This window comes from Schistocerca piceifrons, chromosome 1 (assembly GCF_021461385.2).
Source record: "Schistocerca piceifrons isolate TAMUIC-IGC-003096 chromosome 1, iqSchPice1.1, whole genome shotgun sequence".
Lineage (NCBI taxonomy): Eukaryota > Metazoa > Arthropoda > Insecta > Orthoptera > Acrididae > Schistocerca > Schistocerca piceifrons.
The window spans coordinates 802,154,798-802,170,100 of NC_060138.1; the positions used below are offsets into that span (position 1 = coordinate 802,154,798).

Here is a 15,303-nt window from a genome sequence, read left to right on the forward strand (position 1 = left end):
AAAGGAAGCAGCAAAGGATGTTTATGGTGATCCAGCGTTCCTGTTTCGCTGTCTCTAGTGGTTTAACGGGGGGAAAGGGGGGTGGGAGACGAGGATGGCAGTGTGATATTAGTACATGTCTGAATAAAACAGCAACATGTCTTCCTAAGACCTTCAGTTCGGCAACACCATAGGTTTCACTCGTACGTCTTTGTGGAGCACTTTAAAAATGTTCCTGCACAGAGAAAGCCATTGACTGGTTCCTAGGAGCCGGTGAAACACACAATCATTTTCGGCCCCCTATAGCTGACTGGCGCCACGTCAGTGAACCGTCGCCTACTGGTCGCATACGAAATTGAAAGGATACTGAAGACTCAGAAACATTTTTAAAATGCTGAATAAACTTGAGTGGGCAGCACCGAGGGTGTTCCCGAACTGAGGGGTCTTGCAGGGACGCTCTACCGTGCACATGTCGCAGCCCCCCTCCCCATTTCCCCCCCCACCCCCCACCCCACCCAGTGATGACGCCATACGAGGGCGCTAAACAGGATTCCTCAAAAAGTATAAACACGATCTGCTACTTCACACCACATTCATATTTCGCAGTGGTTTAGAACGATCCCTAATGGTTCCATCCCCTATACCAGAGCAAAAAATGCTGTAGGGATACACTCCTCGAGAACAATGGCGCGGATCATTGTGGATTAATCAGTTTAAACAATCTTCATCAAACACCGAAGGTCTTCCTGAACGTAGAGAGTCTTAAAAAAGACCCTTCTTAAAAAGAGAAAACTACTTTCTTTCCGTGCTATTCTCTAATGGCATTGTCCCAATACACAGTGCAAATGTTCCTGGCTGCATACGCTGTCTGCCATCTTTTGAACTTAAACAGAAGAATATGTCGGAAATGTTCCGATTTCTCCACTTAGCACTCCATTTTTCAGCGTCCACAGCTCCACTAACTATCTCCAGATGACAATATGTAAGCTCGAATAGGAACAGCGAACTACAAGTAAAAAGTGACAATCGATGAGTAAACCCATAGTGACCTGAATACCAATATGCAAAACAAGAACGCTAAGAACTTCTGCACCAACCTAATATACCAGTGAAATTCAAGACGCGTATAGGTGACATAAGGAGTGTGATAAGAAAGAAACAAAAAGAAAAGTTTATAAGAGCGATTTGTTACACTGACACTTTTTGAGATACATGGTATTCAAAACTGATATTAAAAAACAAAATTGTAACACTGGTTGAAAGAAGTGCATCGAGCAATGCTTTTAGTTTATCTGTTGAATTGCGAAAGGCAGTTCTTATTTTACACTGTTTTACTAAGCATGTCTTACTATGTTTCACAAATTCTTGGTGTTTTTAATTTTCTTTTTAACATGTAGAAAGACTTTTTTTAAGAAGGTACTCCTCCAATTTGAGTAAAAGCTTGACTTCCGTCTGGAGCAGTCTTTCTTCTTTGGTGCGGCAGAGGGGCGTCGCCCCGCTAGCGGCTGGCGGTGCGCGCCACCACTTCTTGCAGGATGGCGACCATGCTGTCGATGGTCTCGAGCGCGGTGGGCACGATCTGGTCCGCGGGCAGCAGGAAGCCGTACTGGCCCTCGTCGCGCAGCTCCCACTCGAACACGAAGCGCGTGCCTAGCGCCTTCTTCACCCAGTCGATGGAGCCGCCGGCGGCCGGGTCTGCAACAGATGGACTCCCCTCAGGTTCGCTGCCTCACACTGACCGTGGGGCACTAGAGCTGCTGCTACCAGCTCCGGGTTACTTCACACTCCTACTGAGGGAATGGCTAGAGGACAAATGTAAGGATGTAGAGGCTTATCTTACTGGGGGTAAGATAGACACTGCCTACAGGAAAAGTATAGAGACCTTTGGAGAAAAGAGAACCACTTGTATGAATATCAAGAGCTCAGACGGAAACCCAGTTCTAAGCAAAGAAGGGAAAGCAGAAAGGTGGAAGCAGTATATAGATGGTCTGTACACGGGCGATGTACTTGAGGACAATATTATGGAAATGGAAGAGGATGTAGATGAAGATGAAATGGGAGATACGATACTGCGTGAAGAGTTTGACAGAGCACTTAAAGACCTGAGTCGAAACAAGGCCCCGGAAGTAGACAACATTACATTAGATCTACTGACGGCATTGGGAGAGCCAGTACTGACAAAACTCTACCATTTGGTGAGCAAGATGTATGAGACATGCAAAATATCCTCAGACTTCAAGAAGAATACAGGGTGATTCAAAACGAATACCACAACTTTAAAAATGTGTATTTAATGAAAGAAACATAATATAACCTTTTGTTGTACATCATTACAAAGAGTATTTAAAAAGGTTTTTTTTTCACTCAAAAACAAGTTCAGAGATGTTCAATATGGCCCCCTCCAGACACATGAGCAATATCAACCCGATACTCCAACTCGTTCCACACACTCTGTAGCATATCAGGCGTAACAGTTTGGATAGCTGCTGTTATTTCTCGTTTCAAATCATCAATGGTGGCTGGGAGAGGTGGCCGAAACACCATATCCTTAACATACCCCCATAAGAAAAAATCGCAGGGGGTAAGATCAGGGCTTCTTGGAGGCCAGTGATGACGTGCTCTGTCACGGGCTGCCTGGCGGCCGATCCATCGCCTCGGGTAGTTGACGTTCAGGTAGTTACGGACAGATAAGTGCCAATGTGGTGGTGCTCCATCCTGCTGAAATATGAATTGTTGTGCTTCTTGTTCGAGCTGAGGGAACAGCCAATTCTCTAACATCTCCAGATACTGTAGTCCAGTTACAGTAGCACCTTCGAAGAAAAAGGGACCAAAAGCTTTATTGGCTGAAATGGTGAACAAATGTACAACTAAATGAAACTTTATAGCTCCCTTAATTCGCCGACAGATAGTGCTTAGCTCTGCCTTTTGTCGTTGCAGAGTTTTAAATTCCTAAAGTTGTGGTATTCTTTTTGAATCACCCTGTATAATAATTCCAATCCCAAAGAAAGCAGGTGTTGACAGATGTGAAAATTAGCGAACTATCAGTTTAATAAGTCACAGTTGCAAAATACTAACACGAATTCTTTACAGACGAACGGAAAAACTGGTAGAAGCCGACCTTAGGGAAGTTCAGTTTGGATTCCGTAGAAATATTGGAACACGTGAGGCAATACTGACCTTACGATTTATCTTAGAAGAAAGATTAAGGAAAGGCAAACCTACGTTTCTAGCATTTGTAGACTAAGAGAGAGCTTTTGACAATGTTGACTGGAATACTCTCTTTCAAAATCTGAAGGTGGCAGGCATAAAATACAGGGGGTGAAAGGCTATTTACAATTTGTACAGAAACAAGATGGCAGTTATAAGAGTCGAGGGACATGAAAGGGAAGCAGTGTTTGGGAAGGGAGTGAGATAGGGTTGTAGCCTCTCCCCGATGTTATTCAATCTGTATATTCAGCAAGCAGTAAAGGAAACAAAAGAAAAATTCGGAGTAGGTATTAAAATCCATGGAGAAGAAATAAAAACTTTGAGGTTCGCCGATGACATTGTAATTCTATCAGAGACAGCAAAGGACTTGGAAGAGCAGTTGAACGGAATGGACAGTGTCTTGAAAGGAGGGTATAAGATGAACATCAACAAAAGCAAAACGAGGATAATGGAATGTAGCCGAATTAAGTCGGGTGATGCTGAGGGAATTAGATTAGGAAATGAGATACTTAAAGTAGTAAAGGAGTTTTGCTATTTGGGGAGCAAAATAACTGATGATCGTCGAAGTAGAGAAGATATAAAATGTAGACTGGCAATGGCAACGCAAGCGTTTCTGAAGAAGGGAAATTTGTGAACATCGAGTACAGATTTAAGTGTCAGGAACTCGTTTCTGAAAGTAATTGTATGGAGTGTAGCCATGTATGGAATTGAAACATGGACGATAAATAGTTTGGACATGAAGAGAATAGAAGCTTTCGAAATGTGGTGCTACAGAATAATGCTGAAGATTAGATGGGTGGATCCCACAACTAATGATGAAGTGTTGAATAGAATTGGGGAGAAGAAGAGTTTGTGGCACAACATGACAAAACGAAGGGACCGGTTAGTAGGACATGTTCTGAGCCATCAAGGGATCAGAAATTTAGCATTGTAGGGCAGCGTGGAGGGTAAAAATCGTAAAGGGAGATAAATACACTAAGCAGATTCAGAAGGATGTAGGTTGCAGTAAGTACTGGGAGATGAAGAAGCTTGCACAGGATAGGGTAGCATGGAGAGCTGCATCAAATCAGTCTCAGGACTGAAGACCACAACAACAACAACAACAACAACAACTAAAAAATGGTTCAAATTGCTCTGAGCACTATGGGACTCAACTTCTGAGGTCATCAGTCCCCTAGAACGTAGAACCACTTAAACCTAACTAACCTAAGGCAACACACACATCATGCCCGATGCATGATTCGAACCTGCGACCGTAGCGGTCTGTAGCGCCTAGGACAGTCGGCCACTCCTGCCGGCCAACAATAACTGCGGGAAATGTGCATAATAGCGTCAAACGTCTGAAGTATGAGGTACGCGTTTCATTATTGCTAGATCCGTACGAACGGCAAGAAACAATATATTTACTACTACAGACCGTTTCCTATAAACTGTAAAAATTCACCATTTCTCACGTAAATGAAGTCAGATTCTCTATCTTCCACAGAAGATGTAAGACATGCCTCTGCGCTCAAGGTGCGCTAATGCTATTTCGCCAGACCAGCAGTTCGCCAGTTCAGGAGCCAATTTCAGCTCCAGATACTGACCAGCAAATGGGAAGAGATCGTAGAGTATACAGGGTGGTCCATTGATAGTGACCGGGCCAAATATCTCACGAAATAAGCATCAAACGAAAATACTACACAGAACGAAACTCGTCTAGCTTGAAGGGGGAAACCAGATGGCGCTATGGTTGGCCCGCTAGATGGCGCTGCCATAGGTCAAACGCATATCAACTGCGTTTTTTTAAAAATTGGAACCCCCATTTTTTATTACACATGCGTGTAGTACGTAAAGAAATATGAATGATTTAGTTGGACCACTTTTTTCGCTTTGTGATAGATGGCGCTGTAATAGTCACAAACGTATAAGTACGTGGTATCACGTAACATTCCGCCAGTGCGGACGGTATTTGCTTCGTGATACATTACCCGAGTTAAAATGGACCGTTTACCAATTGCGGAAAAGGTCGATATCGTGTTGATGTATGGCTATTGTGATCAAAATGCCCAACGGGCGTGTGCTATGTATGCTGCTCGGCATCCTGGACGACATCACCCAAGTGTCCGGACCGGTCGCCGGATAGTTACGTTATTTAAGGAAACAGCAAGTGTTCTGCCACATGTGAAACGTCAACCACGACCTGCAACAAATGATGATGCCCTAGTAGGTGTTTTAGCTGCTGTCGCGGCTAATCCGCACATCAGTAGCAGACAAATTGCGCGAGAATCGGGAATCTCAAAAATGTCGGTGTTGAGAATGCTACATCAACATCGATTGCACCCATACCATATTTCTATGCACCAGGAACTGCATAGCGACGACTTCGAGCGTCGTGTGCAGTTCTGCCACTGGGCACAAAAGAAATCATGGGACGATGACAGATTTTTTGCACGCGATCTATTTAGCAACGAAGCGTCATTCACCAACAGCGGTAACGTAAACCGGCATAATATACACTATTGGGCAACAGAAAATCCGCAATGGCTGCGACAAGTGGAACATCTGCGACCTTGGCGGGTAAATGTATGGTGCGGCATTATGGGAGGAAGGATAATTGGCCTCCATTTTATCGATGGAAATCTAAATGCTGCAATGCATGCTGATTTCTACGTAATGTTCTACCGATGTTACTACAAGATGTTTGACTGCACGACAGAATGGCGATGTACTTCCAATATGATGGATGTCCGGCACATAGCTCGGGTGTGGTTGAAGCGGTATTGAATATCATATTTGATGGCAGGTGGATTAGTCGTCGAAGCATTATACCATGGACCGCACCTTCACCGGATCTGAAGTCCCTGCATTTCTTTCTGCAGGGAAAGTTGAAGGGTATTTGCTATCGTGATCCACCAACAACGCCTGACAACATGCGTCAGCGCATTGTCAATGCGTGGGCGAACATTACGGAAGGCAAACTACTTGCTGTTGAGAGGAATGTCGTTACACGTATTGCCAAATGCATTGAGGTTGACGGACATCATTTTGAGCATTTATTGCATTAATGTGGTATTTACAGGTAATCAGGCTGTAACAGCATGCGTTCTCAGAAATGATAGGTTCACAAAGGTACATGTATCACATTGGAACAACCGAAATAAAATGTTCAAACGTACCTACGTTCTGTATTTTAATTTAAAAAAACTACCTGTTACCAACTGTTCGTCTAAAATTATGAGCCATATGTTTGTGGCTACCACAGCACCATCTATCACAAAGCGAAAAAAGTGGTCCAACTAAAACATTCATATTTCTTTACGTACTACACGAATATGTAACAAAAAATGGGGGTTCCTATTTTAAAAAAAATCGCAGTTGATATCCGTTTCACCCATGGCAGCGCCATCTAGCGGGCCAACCATAGCGCCAGCTTGTTTCCCCCTTCATGCTAGACAAGTTTCGTTCTTTGTAATTTTTTCGTTTGACGCTTATTTAGTGAGAGATTTGGCCCGGTCACTATCAATGGACCACTCTGTATACGACTGTGTGACAATGTCGGGGGCTAAATTCCAAATCTCTCCACAACATTTCATAGAATGAGATTAGATGGCACTATCAATAATGATCTGTCCATTGGATAGGGACATTAGTACAGAGGGTTTTTAGGTGCTCGAGACGTGTTGGTCGTGAGAAAGTGTGCCAGATAACGTGTTTCTCTGACTCACTTGTCTCATTATGTTACCAACGACACAATCACACTCCCCTAATAATTTATTGAGACAGAACACATCGCAAAGGAAAGGTGCCAGTGTACGTGGTAAAAGAAATATATCAGACAATTGATATCGGCTAACGTACTATTTTGTCCAACATACATTCTTCGTATGGATTACGAGAGTAAAATTAGAGGAATTACGGCTTTTATGATTGTATGCCGACATTAATTCTTCCGTATACTATCCATGAATGGAGTAAGAGAGAGGTGAGAGAGAGACTTACCAGGTTCATTACGCGCACCCTGTCACACACCAAACGCTTCCCTGTGGATAGCTGATGCAGACGTAGACACGCGATAACGTTGTACCAGCTTCTTTCCGCTGTGTAGTGGAGCCTTACTGTCTACCATCACCCCACCTTATCTCCCCACTCTTTCAACTCACTCGGAAGATATAAGTAAAAGAATGGGTCTCTATGAGCCTCTGTTCCTGCAGTTTTGCTTTGTGGAACGAGGTGATGCTAGTGTTGGACTTTTAGACCAGAGGAGCAGTGTGCAAGTCCTGATTTAGTTTTTCCTTGACATACGTAAATCACTTTTGGAAAACACGGGGTGAAAGATTACGATCGAATCTTTTCCCCATCCTTGTCCAACCGAGCATGTGCAATGTCCACGGGATATCATACTCATTTTCCTTATTTTCTTCTCTACATCTAGACCTATATTCATACATTGCAAGCCACCATACGATGCGTAAGAGAGCGTACCATGAACTACTACTATTTATTTTGTCTCGTTCCACTCGCAAACAAATGTAGGGAGAAGCTACTGTCTATATGCATCCGTACGAGCCATAATTCCTCTTGTCTTGTCTTCGTAGCCCTTGCGCGAAATGTCTCTTGGCGGCCGTAGAATCATTAGGCAGTTAGCTTCAAATGCCGGTTCTCTGAATTTTTCAATAGTGCTCCTCGAAAAGAACGTCACCTTCGCTCCAGGGATTCACTTTTGAGTTCCTTAAGCATCTACACAATATTTGCATGTTGTTCGAACCTACCAGTAACTGATCTATCAGCCCGCCTCTGAAATGCTTCCGTGGCTTCGTTTAATCCGACCTGGTTCGCATCCAAAACACTCCAGCAGAACTCAATAAAGGGTCGTACTATTGGTCTATATGCGGTCTCCATTACGGGTGAACCGCCGTTTCATAAAATTCTCCCAATAAACCGAAGTCGACCACTCGCCTTCGCTGCCACAACCCTCACACGCTCGTTCCATGTCATATCGCTTTGCGACGTTACGCCCAGATATTTAATCGACGTTACTCTGTCAGGCAGCACTCTACTGATGCCGTACTCTAACATTACGATTTTTTTTCCCTACTAATCTGCATTAGCTTACATTCTTCTACATTTACAGCTAACCGCCACTCACTAGACAAAGTAGAAATTTAGTCTATGCCATGTTGTACCCTCCTAGAGTAACTCAACTTCGACACCTTCCCGTATATCACAGCATCGTCAGCAAACAACCGCAGACTGCTGGCCACCATATCCGCCATTTCAGATATGTATATAGAAAATGATAGCGTTCCTATAACACTTCCTGACTATACCCTCATCTCTGATGAATGATCGCCGTTGAGGAAAATGTAATGGGTTCTATTACTTAAGAAGTCTTCGAGCCGCTCACATATCTGAGAACCTATTCCGTATGCTCGTACCTTCGTTAACAGTCTCCAGTGAGGTAGCGTGTTACTTGCTTTTTTGGAAGTCTAGGAATACGGAATCTACCTGTTGGCCTTCATGCATAATTCGCAGGATATCACGTGAGAAAAGGGCAAACTGATTCGTGGACAGAAACTTTTCCTTCCCAAATAAATTTATTATATTCGAACTCAGAACACGTTCAAGAATTCCACACAAAAACAATGTTAAGAATATTGGTCTGTAATTTTGCGGGTCCGTTCTTTTACTGTAATTTTGCGAGTCCTTTTTTTTACCCTACTTATGTGCAGGAGTCGCCTGGTCTATCTTCCAGTCGTTTGGGACTTTGCGCTGGGCGAGAGATTTGTGATAAATATAAGCTAAGTAACGGAGCATGCCGTAGAGTACTCTTTGCAAAACCTAACTGGGATTAAATCCGCACCAGAAGACTTATTTGTTTTCAACATTTTCAGTTGTTTCTCTGCGCCAGAGATTCCTGTTACCATACGGGAGTCTGTGCGATAGTCAAACGACGGTATGTTTGTACAATTTTCCTGAGTGAGCTATTTCTTAAACGCGAAATTTAAGACTTCGATTTTGCTTTTGCTATATTATAACTGTCACACCAGACTGTTGTGACTCTGTAGCTGGGAATCGGGAAACTTTATTACGAATGAACACTCAAGACAGAGGCACTCATTTTCGAATGCATCTTTTCTGCTTGAGAAGCGGAACTTGCCTTGTAGTGTCTTCCATGACAGATTATACGCGATGGTAGCCCTACGATGGCAAGTAATTAGCCTTCCAGACTGGTAGTTTATGTAAGTGTAATACAATGAATGTTTACAAAATGTGTACGAAACGAAATGATCGTTATATTATAGGATACTAATTCGTATTGTCTCGTGGTATCACTAACAAATGCATTTTGAGAATACACGTTTGCCATCTCTCAGGATTTCTGGGCGTAGTTAGCGGCGCCATGTCACTGACTGCGCGGCCCCTCCCGTCGGAGGTTCGAGTCCTTCCTCAGGCATGGGTGTGTATGTGTGTTTTTCGCAGCATAGGTTAGTTTAAGTAGTGTGTGAGTCTAGGGACCGATGACCTCTGCAATTTGGTCTCTTAAGAACTCGCACAGACACACACACACACACACACACACACACACACACACACACACACCACACACACCACACACACCACATACAGACACACACAGACACACAGACACACACAGACACACAGATTTTGTGTGGTTCTGTGTGTCCTGTCGAGTTGCTGTTTCCACATTATGCATAACACTTCGATGAGTGACCAAGCCATCTACATCTACATTGATACTCCGCAAGCCACCCAACGGTGTGTGGCGGAGGGCACTTTACGTGCCACTGTCATTACCTCCCTTTCCTGTTCCAGTCGCGTATGGTTCGCGGGAAGAACGACTGTCTGAAAGCCTCCGTGCGCGCTCTAATCTCTCTAATTTTACATTCGTGATCTCCTCGGGAAGTATAAGTAGGGGGAAGCAATATATTCGATACCTCATCCAGAAACGCACCCTCTCGAAACCTGGCGAGCAAGCTACACCGCGATGCAGAGCGCCTCTCTTGCAGAGTCTGCCACTTGAGTTTATTAAACATCTCCGTAACGCTATCACGGTTACCAAATAACCCAGTGACGAAACGCGCCGCTCTTCTTTGGATCTTCTCTATCTCCTCCGTCAACCCGACCTGGTACGGATCCCACACTGATGAGCAATACTCAAGTATAGGTCGAACGAGTGTTTTGTAAGCCACCTCCTTTGTTGATGGACTACATTTTCTAAGCACTCTCCCAATGAATCTCAACCTGGTACCCGCCTTACCAACAATTAGTTTTATATGATCATTCCACTTCAAATCGTTCCGTACGCATACTCCCAGATATTTTACAGAAGTAACTGCTACCAATGTTTGTTCCGCTATCATTAATCACACAATAAAGGATCCTTCTTTCTATGTATTCGCAATACATTACATTTGTCTATGTTAAGGGTCAGTTGCCACTCCCTGCACCAAGTGCCTATCCGCTGCAGATCTTCCTGTATTTCGCTACAATTTTCTAATGCAGCAACTTCTCTGTATACTACAGCATCATCCGCGAAAAGCCGCATGGAACTTCCGACACTATCTACTAAGTCATTTATATATATTGTGAAAAGCAATGGTCCCATAACACTCCCCTGTGGCACGCCAGAGGTTACTTTAACGTCTGTAGACGTCTCTCCATTGATAACAACATGCTGTGTTCTGTTTGCTAAAAACTCTTCAATCCAGCCACACAGCTGGTCTGATATTCCGTAGGCTCTTACTTTGTTTATCAGGCGACAGTGCGGAACTGTATCGAACGCCTTCCGGAAGTCAAGAAAAATAGCATCTACCTGGGAGCCTGTATCTAATATTTTCTGGGTCTCATGAACAAATAAGGCGAGTTGGGTCTCACACGATCGCTGTTTCCAGAATCCATGTTGATTCCTACATAGTAGATTCTGGGTTTCCAGAAATGACATGATACGCGAGCAAAAAACATGTTCTAAAATTCTACAAGAGATCGACGTAAGAGATATAGGTCTATAGTTTTGCGCATCTGCTCGACGACCCTTCTTGAAGACTGGGACTATCTGTGCTCATTTCCAATCATTTGGAACCCTCCGTTCCTCTAGAGACTTGCGGTACACGGCTGTTAGAAGGGGGGCAAGTTCTTTCGCGTACTCTGTGTAGAATCGAATTGGTATCCCGTCAGGTCCAGTGGACTTTCCTCTATTGAGTGATTCCAGTTGCTTTTCTATTCCTTGGACACTTATTTCGATGTCAGCCATTTTTTCGTTTGTGCGAGGATTTAGAGAAGGAACTGCAGTGCGGTCTTCCTCTGTGAAACAGCTTTGGAAAAAGGTGTTTAGTATTTCAGCTTTACGCGCGTCATCCTCTGTTTCAATGCCATCATCATCCCGTAGTGTCTGGATATGCTGTTTCGAGCCACTTACTGATTTAACGTAAGACCAGAACTTCCTAGGATTTTCTGTCAAGTCGGTACATAGAATTTTACTTTCGAATTCAATGAACGCTTCACGCATAGCCCTCCTTACGCTAACTTTGACATCGTTTAGCTTCAGTTTGTCTGAGAGGTTTTGGCTGCGTTTAAACTTGGAGTGGAGCTCTCTTTGCTTTCGCAGTAGTTTCCTAACTTTGTTGTTGTACCACGGTGGGTTTTTCCCGTCCCTCACAGTTTTACTCGGCACGTACCTGTCTAAAACGCATTTTACGATTGCCTTGAACTTTTTCCATAAACACTCAACATTGTCAGTGTCGGAACAGAAATTTTCGTTTTGATCTGTTAGGTAGTCTGAAATCTGCCTTCTATTACTCTTGCTAAACAGATAAACCTTCCTCCCTTTTTTTATATTCCTATTAACTTCCATATTCAGGGATGCTGCAACGGCCTTATGATCACTGATTCCCTGTTCTGTACATACAGATTCGAAAAGTTCGGGTCTGTTTGTTATCAGTAGGTCCAAGATGTTATCTTCACGAGTCGGTTCTCTGTTTAATTGCTCGAGGTAATTTTCGGATAGTGCACTCAGTATAATGTCACTCGATGCTCTGTCCCTACCACCCGTCCTAAACATCTGAGTGTCCCAGTCTATATCTGGTAAATTGAAATCTCCACCTCAAACTATAACATGCTGAGAAAATTTACGTGAAATGTATTCCAAATTTTCTCTCAGTTGTTCTGCCACTAATGCTGCTGAGTCGGGAGGTCGGTAAAAGGAGCCAATTATTAACCTAGTTCGGTTGTTTAGTGTAACCTCCACCCATAATAATTCACAGGAACTATCCACTTCTACTTCACTACAGGATAAACTACTACTAACAGCGATGAACACTCCACCACCGGTTGCATGCAATCTATCCTTACTAAACACCGTGTGTACCTTTGTAAAAATTTCGGCAGAATTTATCTCTGGCTTAAGCCAGCTTTCTGTACCTATAACGATTTCAGCTTCGGTGCTTTCTATCAGCGCTTGAAGTTCCGGTACTTTACCAACGCAGCTTCGACAGTTGACAATTACAATACCGATTGCTGCTTGGTCCCCGCATGTCCTGACTTTGCCCCGCACCCGTTGAGGCTGTTGCCCTTTCTGTACTTGCCCAAGGCCATCTAACCTAAAAAACCGCCCAGCCCACGCCACACAACCCCTGCTACCCGTGTAGCCGCTTGTTGCGTGTAGTGGACTCCTGACCTATCCAGCGGAACCCGAAACCCCACCACCCTATGGCGCAAGTCGAGGAATCTGCAGCCCACACGGTCGCAGAACCGTCTCAGCCTCTGATTCAGACCCTCCACTCGGCTCTGTACCAAAGGTCCGCAGTCAGTCCTGTCGACGATGCTGCAGATGGTGAGCTCTGCTTTCATCCCGCTAGCGAGACTGGCAGTCTTCACCAAATCAGATAGCCGCCGGAAGCCAGAGAGGATTTCCTCCGATCCATAGCGACACACATCATTGGTGCCGACATGAGCGACCACCTGCAGATGGGTGCACCCTGTACCCTTCATGGCATCCGGAAGGACCCTTTCCACATCTGGAATGACTCCCCCCGGTATGCACACGGAGTGCACATTGGTTTTCTTCCCCTCTCTTGCTGCCATTTCCCTAAGGGGCCCCATTACGCGCCTGACGTTGGAGCTCCCAACTACCAGTAAGCCCACCCTCTGCGACCGCCCGGATCTTGCAGACTGAGGGGCAACCTCTGGAACAGGACAAGCAGCCATGACAGGCCGAAGATCAGTATCAGCCTGAGACAGAGCCTGAAACCGGTTCGTCAGACAAACTGGAGAGGCTTTCCGTTCAGCCCTCCGGAATGTCTTTCGCCCCCTGCCACACCTTGAAACGACCTCCCACTCTACCACAGGTGAGGGATCAGCCTCAATGCGGGCAGTATCCCGGGCAACCACAGTCGTAGTCCGATCAGGGGATGCGTGGGACGAGCTGGCCGTCCCCGACAAACCCCCATCCGGACTCCCACAGTGATGCCCATTGGCAACAGCCTCAAGCTGTGTGACCGAAGCCAACACTGCCTGAAGCTGGGAGCGAAGGGATGCCAACTCAGCCTGCATCCGAACACAGCAGTTGCAGTTCCTATCCATGCTAAAAACTGTTTTGCTAAGAACGTCTGAACTAATCTACAGAGAGCGCAAACAAATCGACAAAATTTAAACGGTTATTAAAATACAAGATTGCCTAGTAAATGCAGTAATGCTGCTACTTGCGCACTGCTGACACTGCTCGGCGGCGGAAGGAGACTAAGCGAAATTACACTATTCAGGTACTAAGACACGATGCTACACTCTCAAATACTATAATACGCCCGAAATTTATGAATTACACAATGCAAGTACCAAAAACACGCAAAGAAATTAAGAAGTAAACTATGTAACAAATGAGTGAGCTAGGAGTATACGACTTGCTGCTGCAGCTGCTTATCCAACGGCGGCAGGGAGCACACTGACTGCGACCAACCGACACTGGCCGTTCAAAACAAAACAGTAGACAAACGACTACGCGAATTTCCACTATTCAGGTACTAAAACGCGATGCTACAACTCTCAAATACTATAATACGCTCGAAATTTATGAATTACACAATGCAAGTACCAAAAACACGCAAAGAAATTAAGAATTAAACTATGTAACAAATGAGTGAGCTAGGAGTATACGACTTGCTGCTGCAGCTGCTTATCCAACGGCGGCAGGGAGCACACTTCAGACCCAGCGAGTTCTGCTGTTATGTGCACTCGCTGCCTGGACACCAACTAGACTGTGAACCATTATTGTTGGTGCGCCGCTATTTTAAACTCAGTTCCATTCCCGACGCGCACTACTCCCTTTGATGCTCTTTTTTATTCAGAGCCAGCGCTGGTTATTCTGTGGAACGCTGGTGGATGTGATGGCGTGCTAGATCTTAATAAATTGAGTACCAAACCACAAGCCTTGTGTAAATTGAAAGCAGTGTCCTTGTTTGCTAGGTTTTCTGATATCTTTATTTCGATAGACTCTGTAATTATGCTGTCTCATAAACCTGTCGTTTGCACCACAATACTGGTCTCATCGTACATCATTTCACGATTACATTCGGGGCAGTGCTTGGGGACAGTTGACGCGCTTGGTTGTTTTAGTTGCGGGTGTCGCTGATATTCCTTTCGTCCTTCTTCGACTGTCCTGATAATCTACCCCATGTAATACGTGCTGATGTGTTGGTAAATGTGCCAACACCTTGTAGATAGAGGCGGCCGAAATGCACGCTATTTAATGCAGACGGGCGTGAATTCTGGAACAGGATAAGTAGTGAATTCTCATAAGAAAAGTATGCAGCTCCTCGAATACTTATCTTTTATTCTTTGATGTGAATACAGCATTCTTGATGAGACATTTCATACGATAGCTATCAAACTATGTAAGGCTAATGGCGCCTTGCTAGGTCGTAGCCATGGACTTAGCTGAAGGCTATTCTAACGGTCTCTCGGCAAATGAGAGAAAGGCTTCGTCAGTGCAGTCGCTAGCAAAGTCGTCGTACAACTGGGGCGAGTGCTATATCGTATCTCCAGACCTGCCTTGTGGTGGCGCTCGGTCTGCGATCACACAGTGGCGACACGCGGGTCCGACATGTACTAAATGGACCGCGG

The 15,303-nt window shown here is 44.7% G+C and overlaps 1 protein-coding gene across 1 annotated transcript in view; it reads right to left on the reverse strand.

The window, feature by feature from the left end:
- Positions 1 to 1,477: 1,477 nt before the first annotated feature.
- LOC124775249 (zinc carboxypeptidase-like) overlaps positions 1,478 to 15,303 on the reverse strand; it is a 56,117-nt gene continuing 42,291 nt past the window's right edge. Inside the window, exon 9 of the mRNA XM_047250090.1 lies at positions 1,478 to 1,674. Within this exon, the coding sequence (XP_047106046.1) occupies positions 1,478 to 1,674 (197 nt within the window). The remainder of the gene's footprint in view (positions 1,675 to 15,303) is intronic.